This window comes from Accipiter gentilis, chromosome Z, assembly GCF_929443795.1.
Source record: "Accipiter gentilis chromosome Z, bAccGen1.1, whole genome shotgun sequence".
Taxonomy (NCBI): domain Eukaryota; kingdom Metazoa; phylum Chordata; class Aves; order Accipitriformes; family Accipitridae; genus Astur; species Astur gentilis.
Genome location: NC_064919.1, coordinates 73,617,479 through 73,634,015, shown reverse-complemented (window position 1 = coordinate 73,634,015; position 16,537 = coordinate 73,617,479). Strand labels below are relative to the sequence as shown.

The 16,537-nt window shown below is 40.6% G+C and overlaps 1 protein-coding gene across 3 annotated transcripts in view; it reads right to left on the bottom strand.

Moving 5' to 3' along the window:
• RICTOR (RPTOR independent companion of MTOR complex 2) overlaps nucleotides 1-14,295 on the bottom strand; it is an 87,452-nt gene extending 73,157 nt beyond the window's left edge. For all 3 annotated transcript variants that reach the window (XR_007505040.1, XR_007505041.1, XM_049794767.1), the window contains exons 1-2: nucleotides 14,169-14,295; nucleotides 13,958-14,005 (exon numbers count right to left, since the gene is read on the bottom strand). Coding sequence is in view for 1 of the 3 variants with exons in the window: in XM_049794767.1 (XP_049650724.1) it covers nucleotides 13,958-14,005; nucleotides 14,169-14,217 (97 nt within the window). In the remaining 2 variants the exon portion in view is untranslated. The remainder of the gene's footprint in view (nucleotides 1-13,957; nucleotides 14,006-14,168) is intronic.
• Nucleotides 14,296-16,537: the final 2,242 nt, after the last annotated feature.

The window sequence follows — 16,537 nt, the reverse complement described above, 5'->3', positions numbered from 1 at the left end:
GTATTTAAAAGACATGTAGACGTGGAGCTTCAGGACATGGTTTAGTGGTGGACTTGGTAGTGTTAGGTTTATGGTTGGACTCTACGATCTTAAGGGCCTTTTCCAACATAAATGATTCTACCATCTCAGGCTGGCCCATAGTGACAACCAAGTATCTTCACATTCTTTCCCATGGTGATTCTGAGGGTGGAGTTGCACAAAATGACTGAGCTGATCTTACAGCTTTCTTCTGCCAAAAGATGTATAACCCCTTCCCTTACTTTCCTTCCCTCTACCCCACCCCATTATATGATACACCCTATCCTTTACACCACTCTGGCACCCATTAAGTTCACATTAAAACAATTCTGCTAACTCAGCAGAATACGCTTCATTCTTTTGGCTATGTTACCTTTCTGCTGGGTTACCAAGTCAAACTAAATACTGAAGTCTTACAAAAATCCATGCAGAAATGGCTGTGCCACTGAGCCATTCACAGGTAGAGTGGTGGAAGCAGGACATACCCCTTCCAGAAGAGACTCATTAGAAAAGTCAGACTATCTTTTTTTTTTACCTGCACTTTTACACTTGGCAAATTGTCCCAATTAATGTACACAAAGCCACTTTGCCTCAAATCTCATCTAAAAACTTGTTGACATATAAAAAAATTTCAAGCCAGCATACTTGTGTTCTGCAACAATAGCTTTGGTTGATCATCATAACCGTCTGATTTTCTGTGTATCTGCCTTCTTTTTTTGGATAGCAAGCATTTTGAAGTAGCAGATACCTTTGTTCTGTGTACTTCTGTTACACCAAACAGTTTCTCACCTGCAACTGTCTGCACTGATAACACCCAGTACATATAACAATAATCTTTAGCACAGAGCAAAACTGGTGTTTTTAAAACCCTAGCCTCAAGAATGCTGTAATTCTCTACACCTTAAAGTAATTCATAGATGCATGTATATTAAAAATCTTCAAAGTTGGGGTGTTGTTTGTTTTTAGACTCTCATGGCCTTTTCAGGCTTGACTCACTTTTTCACCCCTTCAGGACTGTGACATTGTTTTTCCCTAGTGAGAACCATGATGCATTCTGACAGATCCCATTCTCTAGAGAGGAAGAACACCGCAGAGGTCCAGCTACACAAACCTGCTAGTGCTCCATCTAATGCTGGGATGAAACAGGACCAGCAAGAGCTATATTAGCACAACTGACAACTCCTTTCCCCTGACAGATTTAGCAGCATTGTTTGACCACATTCAGTACGCTAGCAGCAAGCCAGTTTGCTATTCTGTTATGCACATGTGAATAAAAAGCAAACAAAAAGAATGGTAGGCTTTAGCACACAAATAATTCAGTAACTCTGAAGTCAGGCATACTGAGTTAAACTGAGGAGCGTGTATTTTATATGCTTCACTTAGTAGATGCTAGGACAGTACATGTACACAGCAACCAGTCTACGCACACAGTAGTAAACTCTCAAGGGAGACACTGCACTAGCAGCTCCTATCACATCTACTAGAATCATAGTACCAAAAAGTGAAATAAGAGACTAAATACACCTAAAGACTTCTCCTAAAGAATGAAACTGCACATCAATACAGTTAAGCATTTCATCCTTGACTAAGAACACAGGAAATACCTTTCCTTACTAAAGGAAAGAACCACAATATAAATGGATGATTCTGGTGAATTCACTATACACCACCACATTTATCAGAGATTTTTAAAGTTTAAGTGCTATGCAACTGTATAATGCAAAGCTGCTCTTAGTGGCCTGTTAAAACTACATGCTGACAAAACAAAGGAAGTTGAGTGAAACACACCCCAACTAGAAACATTAATGCACTGTTCTCCATTTCCACTGACATAGTTACCAAATATCAGTTATCAAAAGCAACAAAACATTAGAAATCAGTTACTTGAAGGTGTCTTTGTAAGCCTAGATGACAGCCTGCTAAAACACTTTTTATCAACACCTTTAATAATGAAATGAAACACCAATGAGAAGGCATATTCTGCCATTAACAACTTGCTGGGGAAAAAAATCAGGACAATTATGTAATCTCTCATAACATGAGGTATTCTTAATTTACATCTAATTCAAAATGTGGAAACTGCACAGAAGAAAAACAACCAGGTTCTAACAGAAGAAGAGAAAGCTACATAAAAAAAGCAAACTGCATGACACAGAGATCACTCCTGAATTATGTATATTGACACGTCAACTCCACTTTGCCAGATTGAAAAAAATTAGCACATGAACAGTTTACATTCAGCCTATGATTTTCATAAACACAGTAATATATGTTTAGACTGAAGGTATGTCTCAATTTATAAGGTAAAACCAGAAGTACTTGTTCACTTGTATTATCAATTTTAGGTAGTTACTGTTATGTTGAAAAATGTACTGAATACAAAGCCAGATAGAGATCCTCTACAATCATTGTTAAAATTATGTTATCACACTTGATTCAGTAAGGTGCAAAGTATTTTGCACTAGTATACTGTGCTGTATTAAGTTTTTCCAAATAATTCTCATAAATTTTAGATTTAAAACACCACAATGTATAACAAATCTTAACAATTGAGAGGATCGCCCTGAAAAGTAGAGGTGACCAAAACCAGTGATTTCTGCAGAATGTACCTAAAGATTTATTTAGTTTGATTCCTATAGCTTCCACAGGTGAACCATACATAAAGCACTTTACTTTGAATACAGAGACGTTCCAGTAACTCCTGTTCATGAAAACAGAAGAAAATAAAAGCTAAGAACTCATTATTATTTTCACTCTTGCTGCTTAAGAAAACTATGAATAGATGGAAGTGGCTCAGTAATATGAAAAAAAAGCACACCTCCTCTTTTTTATGGCAGTCAAAGAAAGTAAAAGAACTGTTCTTCCTACATCAATCAAGTAGAAATTAACCTTCACATTTATAAAAATGTCTATTAAGTAGAAAGCAGTGCAAAAGACAGCATTTCCAAGGTAGGATGCAGAAATCACTAGAACCTCAGATAAGAATAAAGTCTTGTATTGGGATTACACTTACAAGTCTAATCCTTCATATTTAGCTCTGTACATCTAGACTTGCATTATGTCCTTCTGTAAGTAAACAGGAAAGTAAAGTTTAAATGCCTACTGTGACTGTATAGATTTCTCTTTTGCAAGTGTGCATAAAATACTGTAAATTAAAAGATAATTTTTTTAATATTACTAAGTATGGATAAAGGTGGCAGGAAACATACATTCTGGTGTTGCAGTCAGCTTGAAGCAGTGACAGCAGTTCACTTTCTAAACTACTGTCTTATATTACTTCTAACCAAGACACAGATTCTATCTGTTAAAAAAAATCCTAACATCCTCACCCTTGGAATTATGTTAATTATTCCCAATGTGTTATCTTGTATGCCAAATTTGTAGACAGCTTTGCTTTACTGTTAAAACTTCTACAAAACAGGTTTTATAGTTGAAACCTTAACAGCTTTTCTAGAACCTAAAGCTACAGTATTACTACTTAAACAGAAGCACAGAACAAAGCTGAAGATTGGCCACAAATTATTTTGGATTGCTAGAGACAAAATACCTTTAAGCTTTGAACAGAGAAAGACAAATCTGAAGGACCATTCCAAAGGACAGCTACAATGTTGATTTGAAAATTAATTACCTATAGCTTTTGATAAACAAACTATTCTTTAAATGCTTACTTAAAAACAAACTACTGTCCTGCATGAGTTTCCTCAAAGACCAATTATGAAAATAATATTAAGTTAGGACTACATAAGGTACCAAGGTAGGGTTTTTTTTTTTAAAAAAAAACACCCTGTTGTTCCTTAAGTAACTTGTCTATTCAGAGAGAACAAACATTTGATTTAGTCCTCCATTAAAATTTACAGTTAGGTCCTCAACTCTCAGGAAGACATGATGTTCATGCCAAGAATCTCAGCAATCATTCTTGGTATATACCATCTTTGTGTATTACATACTTATCCTGCGCCCCCCGCCCCCATGAAAAACCTAATGCCATCTTTCTAAAATATTAGATACACAACTGTAACTACTGTACACTATGACAACTAAAACCAAGCCCAGATTATAGTCTCCTAACAAAATTTCTCATTACCACTTCAAAGCAAAACAGAAATATAAATTATTCCAGTATACATAGTTAAACTCTAGAAGAACTTGCTCTAAAACTTTCAAAAGTTTAGATGTTTGAAAGAAAAAGGAGGGAAAAAGACAACAAAAAGAACATAAACAAAGGCACAAAACACTGGAGGCTGGGGAACACTCCATTGTGGTGTGACTACACATTTCTTTGCCCTGTTGTTCTATGCTCATCTGCATCAATTATCAGCTGCTGTCAAAGACAGGACATAAGGCCGGAGTGACCCCAGTACAGTCCTTATGCCCAAAAGCCAATAAAAGGCTGGAGGATAAGCCATTCCCAGATTCACAACATTGGTTATGCTGGTATACGAATCAAATTAATACTTTCCAGAACATCAACTACAAATTTGAATAGTAATATAAGTTTATTGTAAAAGTTAGAAAAATATCTTCAATTCCTCCAACCCTTTTTCTTCTTTTCTGCCACCAATTCTAGAAATAGGAAATTCAGGGCAGTCACAATTTTTAGTTCCTTTAACAAAAGATATACTGTGACTGCTTCACATCAGGCAAGTCTCCTTTCAAAAGCACTCAAAAGAATTCTGATCATGTATTTCTCTGAATATTATCAAACTGACAAGCAAGTTAATAATAATATCACTGACATCAGAAGAAAATTTGTGAAAGGGAGAAATATGATCGTATCCATGAATATTTTCCCAATGAACATTCTAATTCTTCTCTGCATCATTTTAATTTGTTCAAGAACCCAGAAATGTATTTTCCAGTTAAATGGCCCTTCATGATAACCTCCAAGCCGTCAGGAGCTAGCCACTGTCCCCAGAAATACCCTGTTACACAGGGCATCATGTAAGAAAAAGCCTAGCAACATCGCAGATGTAAGATCCCGTGGCTTGCCAATGAAGAAATGAAGGGCAATTTGGCAAGACATGGAAAGAGCAAAGTAGTTAACAACCTCAAATTCAAACATTAATAGAGGTACACAACTAGAAACTACACGTAATTCACAAACAGCACTAATGGAAGCAGAAAACCTTTAAAATGTGGCAAATCTGCAATGTGATAACTACACCCCTTAAAATGCTGTAACCAGAAGATTTCAGAATAGTGCACAGATTAAAGGTGCTTGGGGAACTCCAGTCCCTGATACTAGGAACAGGGCAAGTCTCATCCGTCCATAGCTGTGACTGTTCAAGACATTTACTCTTTCTCCTGAAAACACCATTCTCAGAAGAGACAGGAAGCATCATACTTATAAACTTCACAATATGATCTAAGTACAATTCTTTAAACACAGAAGACACCCAATTCCTTGGTCAATTTCAACTTAGAAAAATCTATCCCACTGAAGTAACAGGCTGACCTAAAACACTGAGCTGGAAACACCACATTTATAGGAACAGTAAGTTTGGTGTTTTTTTTTATTTAACAGGAAAAAACCAACCTGTAAGTCTACTCATGAGAATCACACATGGTTTGCATAAAGGAGATGAACACATTCTAAATTATCTAGATATGAGGTTGCTAAAGGTGAATTCTGACTTCAGTGATACTCAGAAGGTAACAAAGGAAAAATATTACTTAGATTTAATCAGCTATTTTAAAAACAGTAATTTTCAGACAACTGTTCTTAATAGTCCTATTTTTATGAAATAATTATTTTTGAAAATACATATAGTTTTATTTGTAGTCTGTGTACACCTGAAGCAGGAAACCAATCTTTTACACAGCTAAAAAAACCAAACAAAATCCCTGTATGCTCACCACACGTCTACATGAAGAGATTAATGAAAATATTCTTTACTTACTCTTTTATAATTATTATGTATTTTTCCATAAATCAAGTTCATACTGGTTTGCTTTAAATACTTTACTTCTATGCACAAGTATCTTCTGCTAATCATTCTGTAGTCTTAAATCAGCAGCATTTCACAATGAATAAAATTTATGCAAATGAGGTACAGATGTACATCTTTCATTTTAACCAAACAAGTGCTAGCTAACAGTAGCCATTTCAAATATGGGTAACTGCCCTAGCTCATCTTAACCATTTTGCCATCCCTTTGGTTGTAGACTCACACAGTTACTCAAAGTATCACTGATAAACAGCATGAAATATTGTTAACTATGTATTTCTCCAACTGAAAATGAATTAAAAATCTTTGTGCTTTTCATTTTAGAACTCAGACAATTAAGCGTATTTAATTTATACTAAATAAATAATTTTAAAAGTAGCTTTCTGAAATGTTTCACCTATATGAAAAAATGGTCAGATTTAGCCAAAATCATAGCAAAAAGTAGCACTTGGACTAAAATGAGTTTAGAGAAGTCTACATAGTGAAGAACAAACCCACTAAAGTTAGAAACAAAATCTCCCCTTTTAGGAACACTTTCCTAAAGGCTCTATCACTCAGACTAATTTATTAATGAACAATATTGATTCCAAGGATATCGCTGTTCAGGCAGAACTGGGAGAAGAGACTTCCTCATAATATTTAGTTACCCAAACCTATTCAGGCCCCTATTGAGATGCAGCTTGCTACGCTCTGATAAATGTAACAGAAGCGTAAGAACGCGAGTCCTACAGATCTTTCAAGTATGTGATAATAGTAAAATTCCTCACACAACTAAGAAAACACAACTGTAAGTAGGGGTTTTTGTTCTTTGGGGTTGAGGGTTTTTTATTGGGTTTTGTGCTGGTTTTTTCACTCCATTTTCTCACTTACACAGCTTTGCCAACATTCCTCCCCTTCACCAGATGCAAGAATTTGGTGAATACACTCTTCACTAATCATGCTCTGAATTTTTGCTAAGTCCTGCTTTTTTCCTGATGCATTCTACCCAAATTTTCCATCACCACAACAGATGGTTGGCAAATGAAAAGAATATTTTCTGCAGTATATATGAATACACTAATACTAGAGATTTTTAAACAAGAATAAAGCAAGATATATTTTATTGTGAGATTGAAAGTTACGAGTGCTCCAGTTAAAACAATTTGTCCAGTATCAGCCAGCACTTCTGTAGCAGTGTTATTAGCACCTTCCCTTCTGTATCAGAACTCATCACAGGAGTGTTGCTCAGTATGCAAATTCACCTGCACTACAGCATAAGCATCCGCCTACCTGCACACAGTTAAAAACACTTCCAATAAAAAGCAAACCTCTTATTTTATCTAACCTTTTGTGTAGTTATCAAAGCCTCAAGTCACATGCTTATGTCTTAGTTGTAAGAAGGTAGCTGGTTTTCAGGTAGATGGTTTGTGTCATTTATTATTCAAAAAGTCTCAGGCAGGAGTCTCAATTACTATGAAAGATAAAAAGCTTACCTGACTTTTCAGTACCTTCCCTCAAACTAGTCAGCCATCACTTCAACATCAACTCTCAAGCCATCCGATAACATTCCTGAACACTGTTCTTTTCTGCAGTGTTTGTATGGAAATAAACAGTTGGAAAACAGGTTTTCACCATAACTGACTGTTTCACTTCTTTCCACTTTAAAGAGAAAAACTCTATCTGACATTGAACATCTCTTCTATGTTATTAGGGCAAAACTTCCGAGATTGCTAGGTAATTGGTAAAGTATGCATGACTGGGCAAGTAAGTGATGTATTTCATTCTGGGAAAGCTATTGTTGACATAGCTTCCTTATTTACTGCAATTATGATAAGAGCTGTGTTTCTTTACACAGCATCTACACTGGATAGGCTCTGACAAAAAAAAAATATATATCCTGAAACTAAGCATTGCATTAATCTCAAAGGCAGGGAGGAAGAAACCTGAAGAACATTTATGACAAAGACTAAAACATTCATACCAAGGCAGAGACTAGAGATTTTAGTACTTCAACAGTTTGCAAGATTCAAATGACCGGGGGGAGGGGAAGCAGAATACTATAATGTTGTGGAAACACAGCATTGCTTAAACACCTAAGAAGCTATTTATACCGATCCAAATTGCAGAACAATTTCTTTTGTCAAATATAAATAGAAACCACAAGATATTAGAACAGTCATTTTATTCTCTGCCCTTCAGAAGAAAAGTGCTGACATTTGTTGACCAATCTAAACCACAGCAGTAAAAACAAAGAACCCACCCACAAAAACAAATTTAGAGATGCTGTACACAGAAACTTTAAAGACAGATACGAATGCAGATCTTGAAAGACATGGTAGTGCTGAGCTCCTACAGATACCTTAATGCTAGGTAAGCAAGTCATAAGATTTTAAAGTTGCCTTTTGTTAAGATTTTTCCTTCATTAAAAGTGTTGTTCCTGTTTTGAAGAAATGAAAAGTGAAAATACTGTAAGCACACACCATTTTAGTAGCTCTGAGAAGTCTTAAGATTGTAAAAGCAGTAATACCTTAGCAAGCAAAGCCAAAGGTACACAAGTGTTATTAATCTAACTAGGCCAGTACACTATACAATTCCAAAACAATGGCCAACTAAAGCACAAGTGCAGACAAGAAAGCTAAGTGTATGCCTTAATTTTGGAGTGCATACACTCAGCAGCTCTAACTCGCTCACTTTTAAAATCTACTTAAAAGGTTACATGTTGACTAAAAAGTTAACAGGCCACCATCATTGATAACTTCCCCTTCAGCCTCCCTACATAAAAAAACAATATACAAGAATAACGCAGCAGAAAATTCCTCAGAGAGCAAGACAAGTAAGATCTCTCTCAAGCCATTTTTCAAGTTGCCCCTTCATATCTCAGAACTGAAAAAAACATGTTACTAATTACCTTCTTGCTCCTACTGTGGCTTCTGTTATGCATTCACAAACAAGGGGGCAAAAAACCCAGCTATTGCTCTGTGTGATCTGCTCTAACACAAGCATCCTGCTATAGTTACCCATCACGATGATGGCATACTGCAAAGCGAGGGGAAAAGGTGCCCACACATTTTGTTTATTTTGGTATTTTTAAAATACTGTTTCTACAGTGTGGTGGAGCCCCACTTCTTTATATTTTCAAGCCAGACCATGTACTGCAGGAGTAGGCAAAGAAGAACTTAAAGACTTTCTTTAACAGTCTTGCCATTAGTGTGGAAGAACTACCTTTAAGCCACCAAGAAAGTACACACCAGCTACCATCTCTGCACTGGTTCCCTACTGCCTTGCTAGAAGCACTCCCAAAGGGTTTTTTTGCCCCCTTCCCCATTACTTGAGCTCTCAGTATCAGACAGGTGCACAACATTCCTCCCTGCTTCTTTCATATTGATGAAGGAAGCTAGAAACAGCACGGTCATCAAATCTCAAGCTGAATTTGGAAACAAAATTCATCCAGCCTTCTTCGACTATCCCACAAATAACCCTTAAAAATGCCTGACATTTTTGTGGGCTGTGAACTGCAAATAGCATCCTGAGATGTTTGCCCTGCATGCAATGCATTACGATTTGCCATGTGGGCACATGGAATCAAATACAATATGGTTTAAAGTGATGCAAGCACAGTAAAAAAAGTAATACAGTTCAGATCTCGTGAAGTTAACTTCTGCATCTTTTATTTTTGCCTATGTGATAGAAGGAAATGATGGACAACGGAGGAAAAGGAAAAAAGGAAATTTTTTCAGGTAACACTAGCCAGTTCTGTGAAACTCACTCTCGGGGAGAAAAAAGCACCAGCTTTCTCAGCTACTTTATTCATATCTGCCTCGTGGTGTAGCTAGAGGACTCAGCATTTACAAAATAGAATTGCCTGTACAAGAAAAGCTGCTAAATCAAAGTAGGATCTCATAATGCACATTTATGAATAATAAATGAAAGTAGTGATGTTGGAGATAGGTACATTTCAGTTAATTAAGGAGTAGAGTATCAGAAAGCAAAGACTAATACCCTCAAAAAGGAAGAAATGAAGACATACAGGCATGAACTGCACTTGACCATCAGCAGCTGACACTTCTGTATCTCTCCAAAGCTTCAGTAAGCAAACAAGCTCTGAAAAGTTCCTAATATCCATTGCAGGCTTAGAGCTACAGGAATCCAAGAAAACAGGGATCCCTTGAAGGAAGGACATATAAAGGAGCCTGACTACAGATAAGGCACTGTGAGACACAGCTTCCAACTAGCAAGTTCTAAACTACTTAGGCCTTCACAACCCAAAGGCAATAGATGCAACTCCAACAAAGGAAGAGGTGTTGGCCATCCAACAGGATGAGGCGATCCAGTTATAGAGGTGAGCAAAGAACTCAGCAGCAAACAAAGCATGGATTACACAAGCCTTTTACAGTACCCAGAGCTTTGGGAGATATATAAGCTTCTGTAATTCAGCTTGGAATACCTGTAAAACAGTCAGAAATTAAGATGAATTAGGCTAAAAGCATATAATACTTGTAGCATGGTTACATACAAACCCATGACCAGACTCAATGCAAGAATTCCTACAAAGTGCACTAACCTGGTCAAGAACTCCAATTGTCCTTTCTGGCCTTAAGATGTTACATGCTTGATTTCAGTAGTCTAATTAAACCAATCTGCCTCATCCCATTGCTAATTCCTTCCAGATGACTGCAATGGGAGTTGCACTGGTGGCGAGTCTGCCCTCCTTTTCCTCTTCTATTCTATTCTGAGCAGGTAATATAAACAGAAGGCCAAAAGCTGAGTACTCTGAATTCCAATTACTAATTTCAATTTTGTAATCAACAGAAGATACAACACATGACCTTAAGTGGACAAAAGCAATAAGATTTCACCTGTATCTGCAGGTTTTTTTTCTTACTGTACCAACACCATGCCCAACAGTATTTGAGTTGGGGACAATTTTTCCAGAGTTGATCATCCTAATTTTAAGAAAATTATTGTCCCCCAAAAAGATTTACCAGAATCCTCTTAAAAGATGGCGTACAGCGAGGGCTGAGCAGCCCAGAAGTTTAACAGGAAAAAAAACCCCAAACCCAAAACAACAAAAAACCAAGCCAGAAACAGCAAACCACAGACTTCACATTATCATTTTTAACCAGGCTAATCTTGTACATAAAGAGTTCACATACACAAACACACACAAAGCACCATCATATAAAATGCCTTTCATAAGTATTACTATATATCATTTTTAAAAAGGCAGAGCACCAAGAAGCTCCAAAGAGTAAAACCCTACTATACCAGCCATGGTAAAAATACATGAGAACATGGTGTGTTCTGGGAAGACAACAGCAACCCTCAAACTGCAAGAGCAAACAAAAAGCAGCAGAGAAAGGCAGATCAGCCCTACAAGCAGCAAAACACTCCCCAAGCCTTAATGCACAAAAAGCCAGGAAGAAGTAGGACCCAAAGTAGCAGAAACAGGGCTAGCACCCTCCCTGCATCTATTATTACTTCTGAAATACTCAGTAACAGCACTGGCCTCTTGCATGGAAAAAGCATAGTATATAGTCCACAGGCATGGACTAGTGAAGGTCTGACATGTATGTCAAGTCATGTTCATCAAGCCAATGCTAACAGGAACCTGCTGAAAACAAGGCAATACCAATATAATTTCACATGTTTGTAATGAAGAGGCCACTGCAACTAGAAGCGTATTGCTGAGGCACTGTTTATGGCGATTCTTTACTTTGCCCAAATCAGTTATTTCACATTAATCAACATAAAGTTCAGTTGTCTGGGGAAACAAAAAAATATTAGAATATCTTTTACGTTACTGAAAACGTGAGCCCTGTGGAAAACTATATGATCCGCTCAACAAAGTGAATCAAAACAGCGTATATTAGTACAGAATTAGGGTAACAATTTAAAATACTTAAACTAATTGCTTATATAACTATTGTAACAGGTGTAAAACCAAACATTCATTGTGTTCAGTGTGGAAATGAAGTTATCATAGCTTAGTCAATGTCTTGCTGAGACTTTTTAACTTTTTACTTTTGTTTTCTCTTTAAAATGAAGTTAATACCTACCATGGATAACTATACGATTACTGATCAGTCAGCTGTAGTTTCTCTAACAAAAAAACAAACCCCTCACTTTTTTGATACAGGGTTCACAACTAAATTTAAAGCTGTGCTTTTTTTTTTTTTAAACGAGGGCTATACACAGTCACAGTGCAAAACATCTTTTTTTGTTGTATGAAAAAATTTTTTTGCATCTTACCTGAGAGCCTCTTTTACAATATGATACATGTGAAGTAGCTATACTGCTACTACTGATTCCATGCAACCTGTAGTAGGTGGCTGAAAACACCTCATGGCAAAACCCAATATCATAATGATAGTTGCCCATCAAATTGAGTAAAATATTTCAAACAGACCACATCTAAAAATTACCACTCCAGCGTTTAAGTTTTGCATATTGCTCTTTCACATCAAAACACTGCAGTATGCTACACAACAAAAAAAGTTACTAAACCTATTCATTAAAATCCTGATTCTGTAAGTTTCATGAACGGGTAACACTGCTTACAGTAGTAATTGTGTCACATGCTTGAAGTGTTAAGGCCTCTGTCCCACATTTGGTTGGCAAAAGTTTCATTTGTTTCAATTTTAAACAGTGTTACACTAAAGCAATCATGTCCATTTGGTGATAAGGTGGGAAGAGACATAAGAGCCTGTTTCTTTAAACTAAAAAAAACCTCACTGCTTTTCCCATGAACTAAAATACACTTGTAAATATGACATGTATAAACAGAGCTAACTTTCAGGCCACAGTAAAACTGCTTAATAGAAAAATTCTAAACACAGATCATACTGGGGGAAAAAAACAATTAGAGGTGGAATTGCTGATACAGCCTCTCACTGAGCTGAAAACCTTATGGATGCTGCTAATATTTGTACTTCCTTTACATTTCACAGCCCACTGTTATCTCATTGATTCTGTCATCTCCCTGCCTACTTCCTTATAAAGCGGATCTATTCGGGATAGAAGCAGTCCTGGATCTCCTGAAGCAGAGCAGTTATACTACAAGCATCAACTTTATTCCCTCCCCCAGACCAAGACCTTCTGCCCCAGGGAAGATCATTGCTTCAGGTGGGCCAGTTTGTTTTCTGCATTTTATTTGGCCCTTTGGGAGAGTCTACCCCTTACCTCAGCCCTCAGCAAGGCAAGACGAGCTACACATTTGGGTAGGGAACGAGTTCCTATTCGTCCAAGACAAAATTAGTTAGCGTGTATTGGATGTTACCTTTACTTCCTTCCTCTTATTCCCCCCCCCGCCCTACATCCGAGAGCAGTGGAGGATGTTTGGAGCAATTTAACAAGTACACGGGAGATGAGTGCCTCCTGGTCGTACAGCAAGCGGCTCACGGGAAGCACCGCGGCCGGCCAGCCTGCCGGGGGCTGGCAGGGATGTACGACAAGCGATGGAGGCAGGACCAGTTGCCACTGCCGAGGTGCTCCCCCGAGGCGTGCGGCCCGCCCCGCCGAGCGGAGCGACGGCCGCAAGGAGCCCCCGCGGCGAGGCCGAGGGGCGCGGCGCGGCGCGGGCAGCCCCACTGCGGAACGGACGCTGTAAGCGGCCCCCTCCACGAGCAACGACCTCCTCCGAAAACAACCCCAGAAGCGGCCGAGGAGCCTCTGCCCAGACGCAGGGGCTCCCCTCGCCTGTGGCCGTGGCAGGCCAGCCCTGCGGCCCCGGCACGGCGGTGCCCGAGGCGCCCGTGCTGCCCCGCAGCCGGCGGGGGGGGCTGAGGGGAGGCTTCCACCTACGGGCAGCTCCGCTCACTACAGGACGCCGGGCAGCCCACCGGCGGCGGGCACTGGCACCCCGCTGCCTCCTCGCCTCCCCCCGCCCACCGAGCCCCCCGCGGCCGCCCCGGAGCACCAGGCCGTTCGCCGCCGGCGGCTTCCCCCCGGCTCCGCCGCGGGCGCGCAGCGAGGGGCTGGCGGCGACCCCCGCCCCGCCGGCCACCGGCCCGTACCTCGGCTGAGATCGAGGGGGACGTTCTCCTCGCCGCTGTCGTTGCGACCTGCGGGGACGGGGAAAGAGAAGCGCGTTAGGCTGGCGGCGAGGAAGGAGCCGGAGGAGCAGAAAGGGAGGAAAGGGAAGGCAGGGGGCGGCTGGGCACCGGCGTGGCGCGACAGCCGGCGCGGGGACAGCCTGCCGCCGCGGCCTCGGCCGGGGCCCCTTACCTCGGATGCGGAGGTGCCTCAACGAGCGGGCGCGGAGACTCACCGCCATGTTTACGGCCCCGCAGTCACAACACCGGAAACCTCGCCCGCTCTCGCGAGGAGAAGACCGCGGAGCCGCCGCCGCGGCCGGCACCCCGTCTCCTCCCCTGCCCTCCCCTCCCCTCCCCTCCCCGCCCCTGCCTCCCTGCGCCCCGTCACCGCGCCGCCGCCGCTGGCGGCGGGAGAAGCGCGGGGGCGGCTGGGGCGGCGCGGGAGGAGGCTTAAGCGGCCATTGCTCGGCCGTGGCGTCTCCGCCGTGCGGGAACGGCGTGTGGTGGCTCTGAGGAGGGGGCTTAAGTACTAGAGGGCGGCCGAGGGCCGCCACTCCTCAGCCTCCCCGGGGCGGTGGCGGTGGCGGAGGGCTCCGCCTGCCTGGGCGCACACCTCAGTCACGCTTCCAGCGGTTCGGGGCGGCGGTGGTGCGCGCCCGGGTGTCGAAGAGCGGCCCACCCCGCCGCCCCGGGCCGCTGGAAGCGCGGCTGAGGGAGAAACGCCGGTCTCCTGAGAGGCGGGCCGTCCCGACGGCCGCGTCCGCTGCCGGGCTTCGCTGCGGGGCTTCCCCACAGGCGGCGCAGCCCCGAGAGGCAGAACCTGAGGCGAGAGGAGGGTGGCGGGAGCGCAGGGGTGTCTGAGGGGGCTTCCCCGCTGCGCCAGGAAACGTGGCGAAATGCCTCCTTTTGCCGAAGAGCTTGACCTGCTGGGAACTGGCTTCCTACATAACTGCTCTCGTCACCACATCTGAAGGGTTTGGTCTGTCAAGTGAAATTACTGCTTTTGGTTTTGTTTTTATGAGGTTTGCCCGCTTAGTTTTCCTTTTTTGAGCTGCACTTGCCTTGTGATGAGATGGTAGTTCACGTGGATAACGGCATGACCATTGGCTTTGTACGCCGGATGTTTTCTGCACTCTGGTTTTTAGTATGTGAAGTAATTAAAAACAGGAAAAAAATACCTTTACATTGCTTTCTTGATTTACGCGCAGCGGGTCTCTGCGGTCTCAAGTGTTGATCTATTTCTTACCTTGATAGTTGTTGAGCTTAACTAGTAAGTGTGTATATATTAAAAAAAAAAAAAAAAAAAAAAAAAAAAACAACCCGAAGCCCCTCTATACAGTGTACTTATATGTAGTTGCTCTTGTCCTCTTTAGGCAAAAGTTTAAATAAGCAGATATGTCCTGACACTTCAGACAGCCATAGGCAAGGAAAGTTTTTGCATCCAGACTTCCCAAATTCTCAGAAACAAAACCAGCAAATAATAATCAAATTGAAGTGTAGAACTAGCAAGCCGTGCAAAAATACCTCCACAACCTCAGGTAATTGTTTTCCTGTTCCGTAGTCATTTATTTCCCACTCTTGAGTTTTCCCTCCTCTCTCTTGAGGTCTTTCCATTCAGATCCTTCATTATTCATAAAAATCTGGTTTTATTAAGTATTCATGGGCACTAAGTTTCATCTCAAAAATTGTAAATTAGTTTTTACACTGATTGGTACACTTCTAAAACATGAATTCTGATTTAAAAGATTGAAAATAATTACTTGTAAAGCCAGAGTAGAAGAACTTTCTGGCATATCATGTCATGACACACATACAAGAATCTTGTTTTAATAGGGTTACGTCAAGTATATTTAATTTAAAACACCATTTTCAACAACTTTCCTATTTTGATTTTTGCTTGTTAACTATGAAGCTAATGTTCTTGAGGAACCCCAGGTTCTCAAAAGGTCTAAACAATAAAATCTCACCCATCCGTAATACAGGACCAAAGCATATCAAAGTTCCTTAAATAGTTTCATCAATGTACCTCACGGCTGTCCTTTGGAATTTCATGTCCAGGGAACCCTTGACTTCCTGAAAATGCCATATTAACTGCCGCTTTTGGTGGTAATGTTGTATCCTGTTTACTTCAAATTCTGCTGGGACTAGTTATTTTCACATAAACTTCAAAGCACCACTAAGCGTTGGCCCACTATTAAAATTCTGGGTTGGGTTTGAACCTGTAATCTGTGTGAAAAATGCTTTGGACCCTCATGCTAAATGCTAGTTCCATACAGCACTTATTTCTTCTCTTATAGATACAGAGAGACACGATGTATTTTAAAATAACCAGAACATCTTCTTCCAACAAGGGAAAATAAGAAAGGAGTAATGTTTAAACTCCAGAGTACTCTTCTGCAGCTTTTTTCCTGCAGAAACCCTTTAATAATCAAAATATTTCACTTAACTCACTGGGTCCAGTTTTCTCTTTGTTTTTGTTTTTGTTTTGGTTTGGTTTTTACTGTAGTTATATTTGAATTATACAAACAAAATTGAGGTTGTCTGTGATAATGACACACA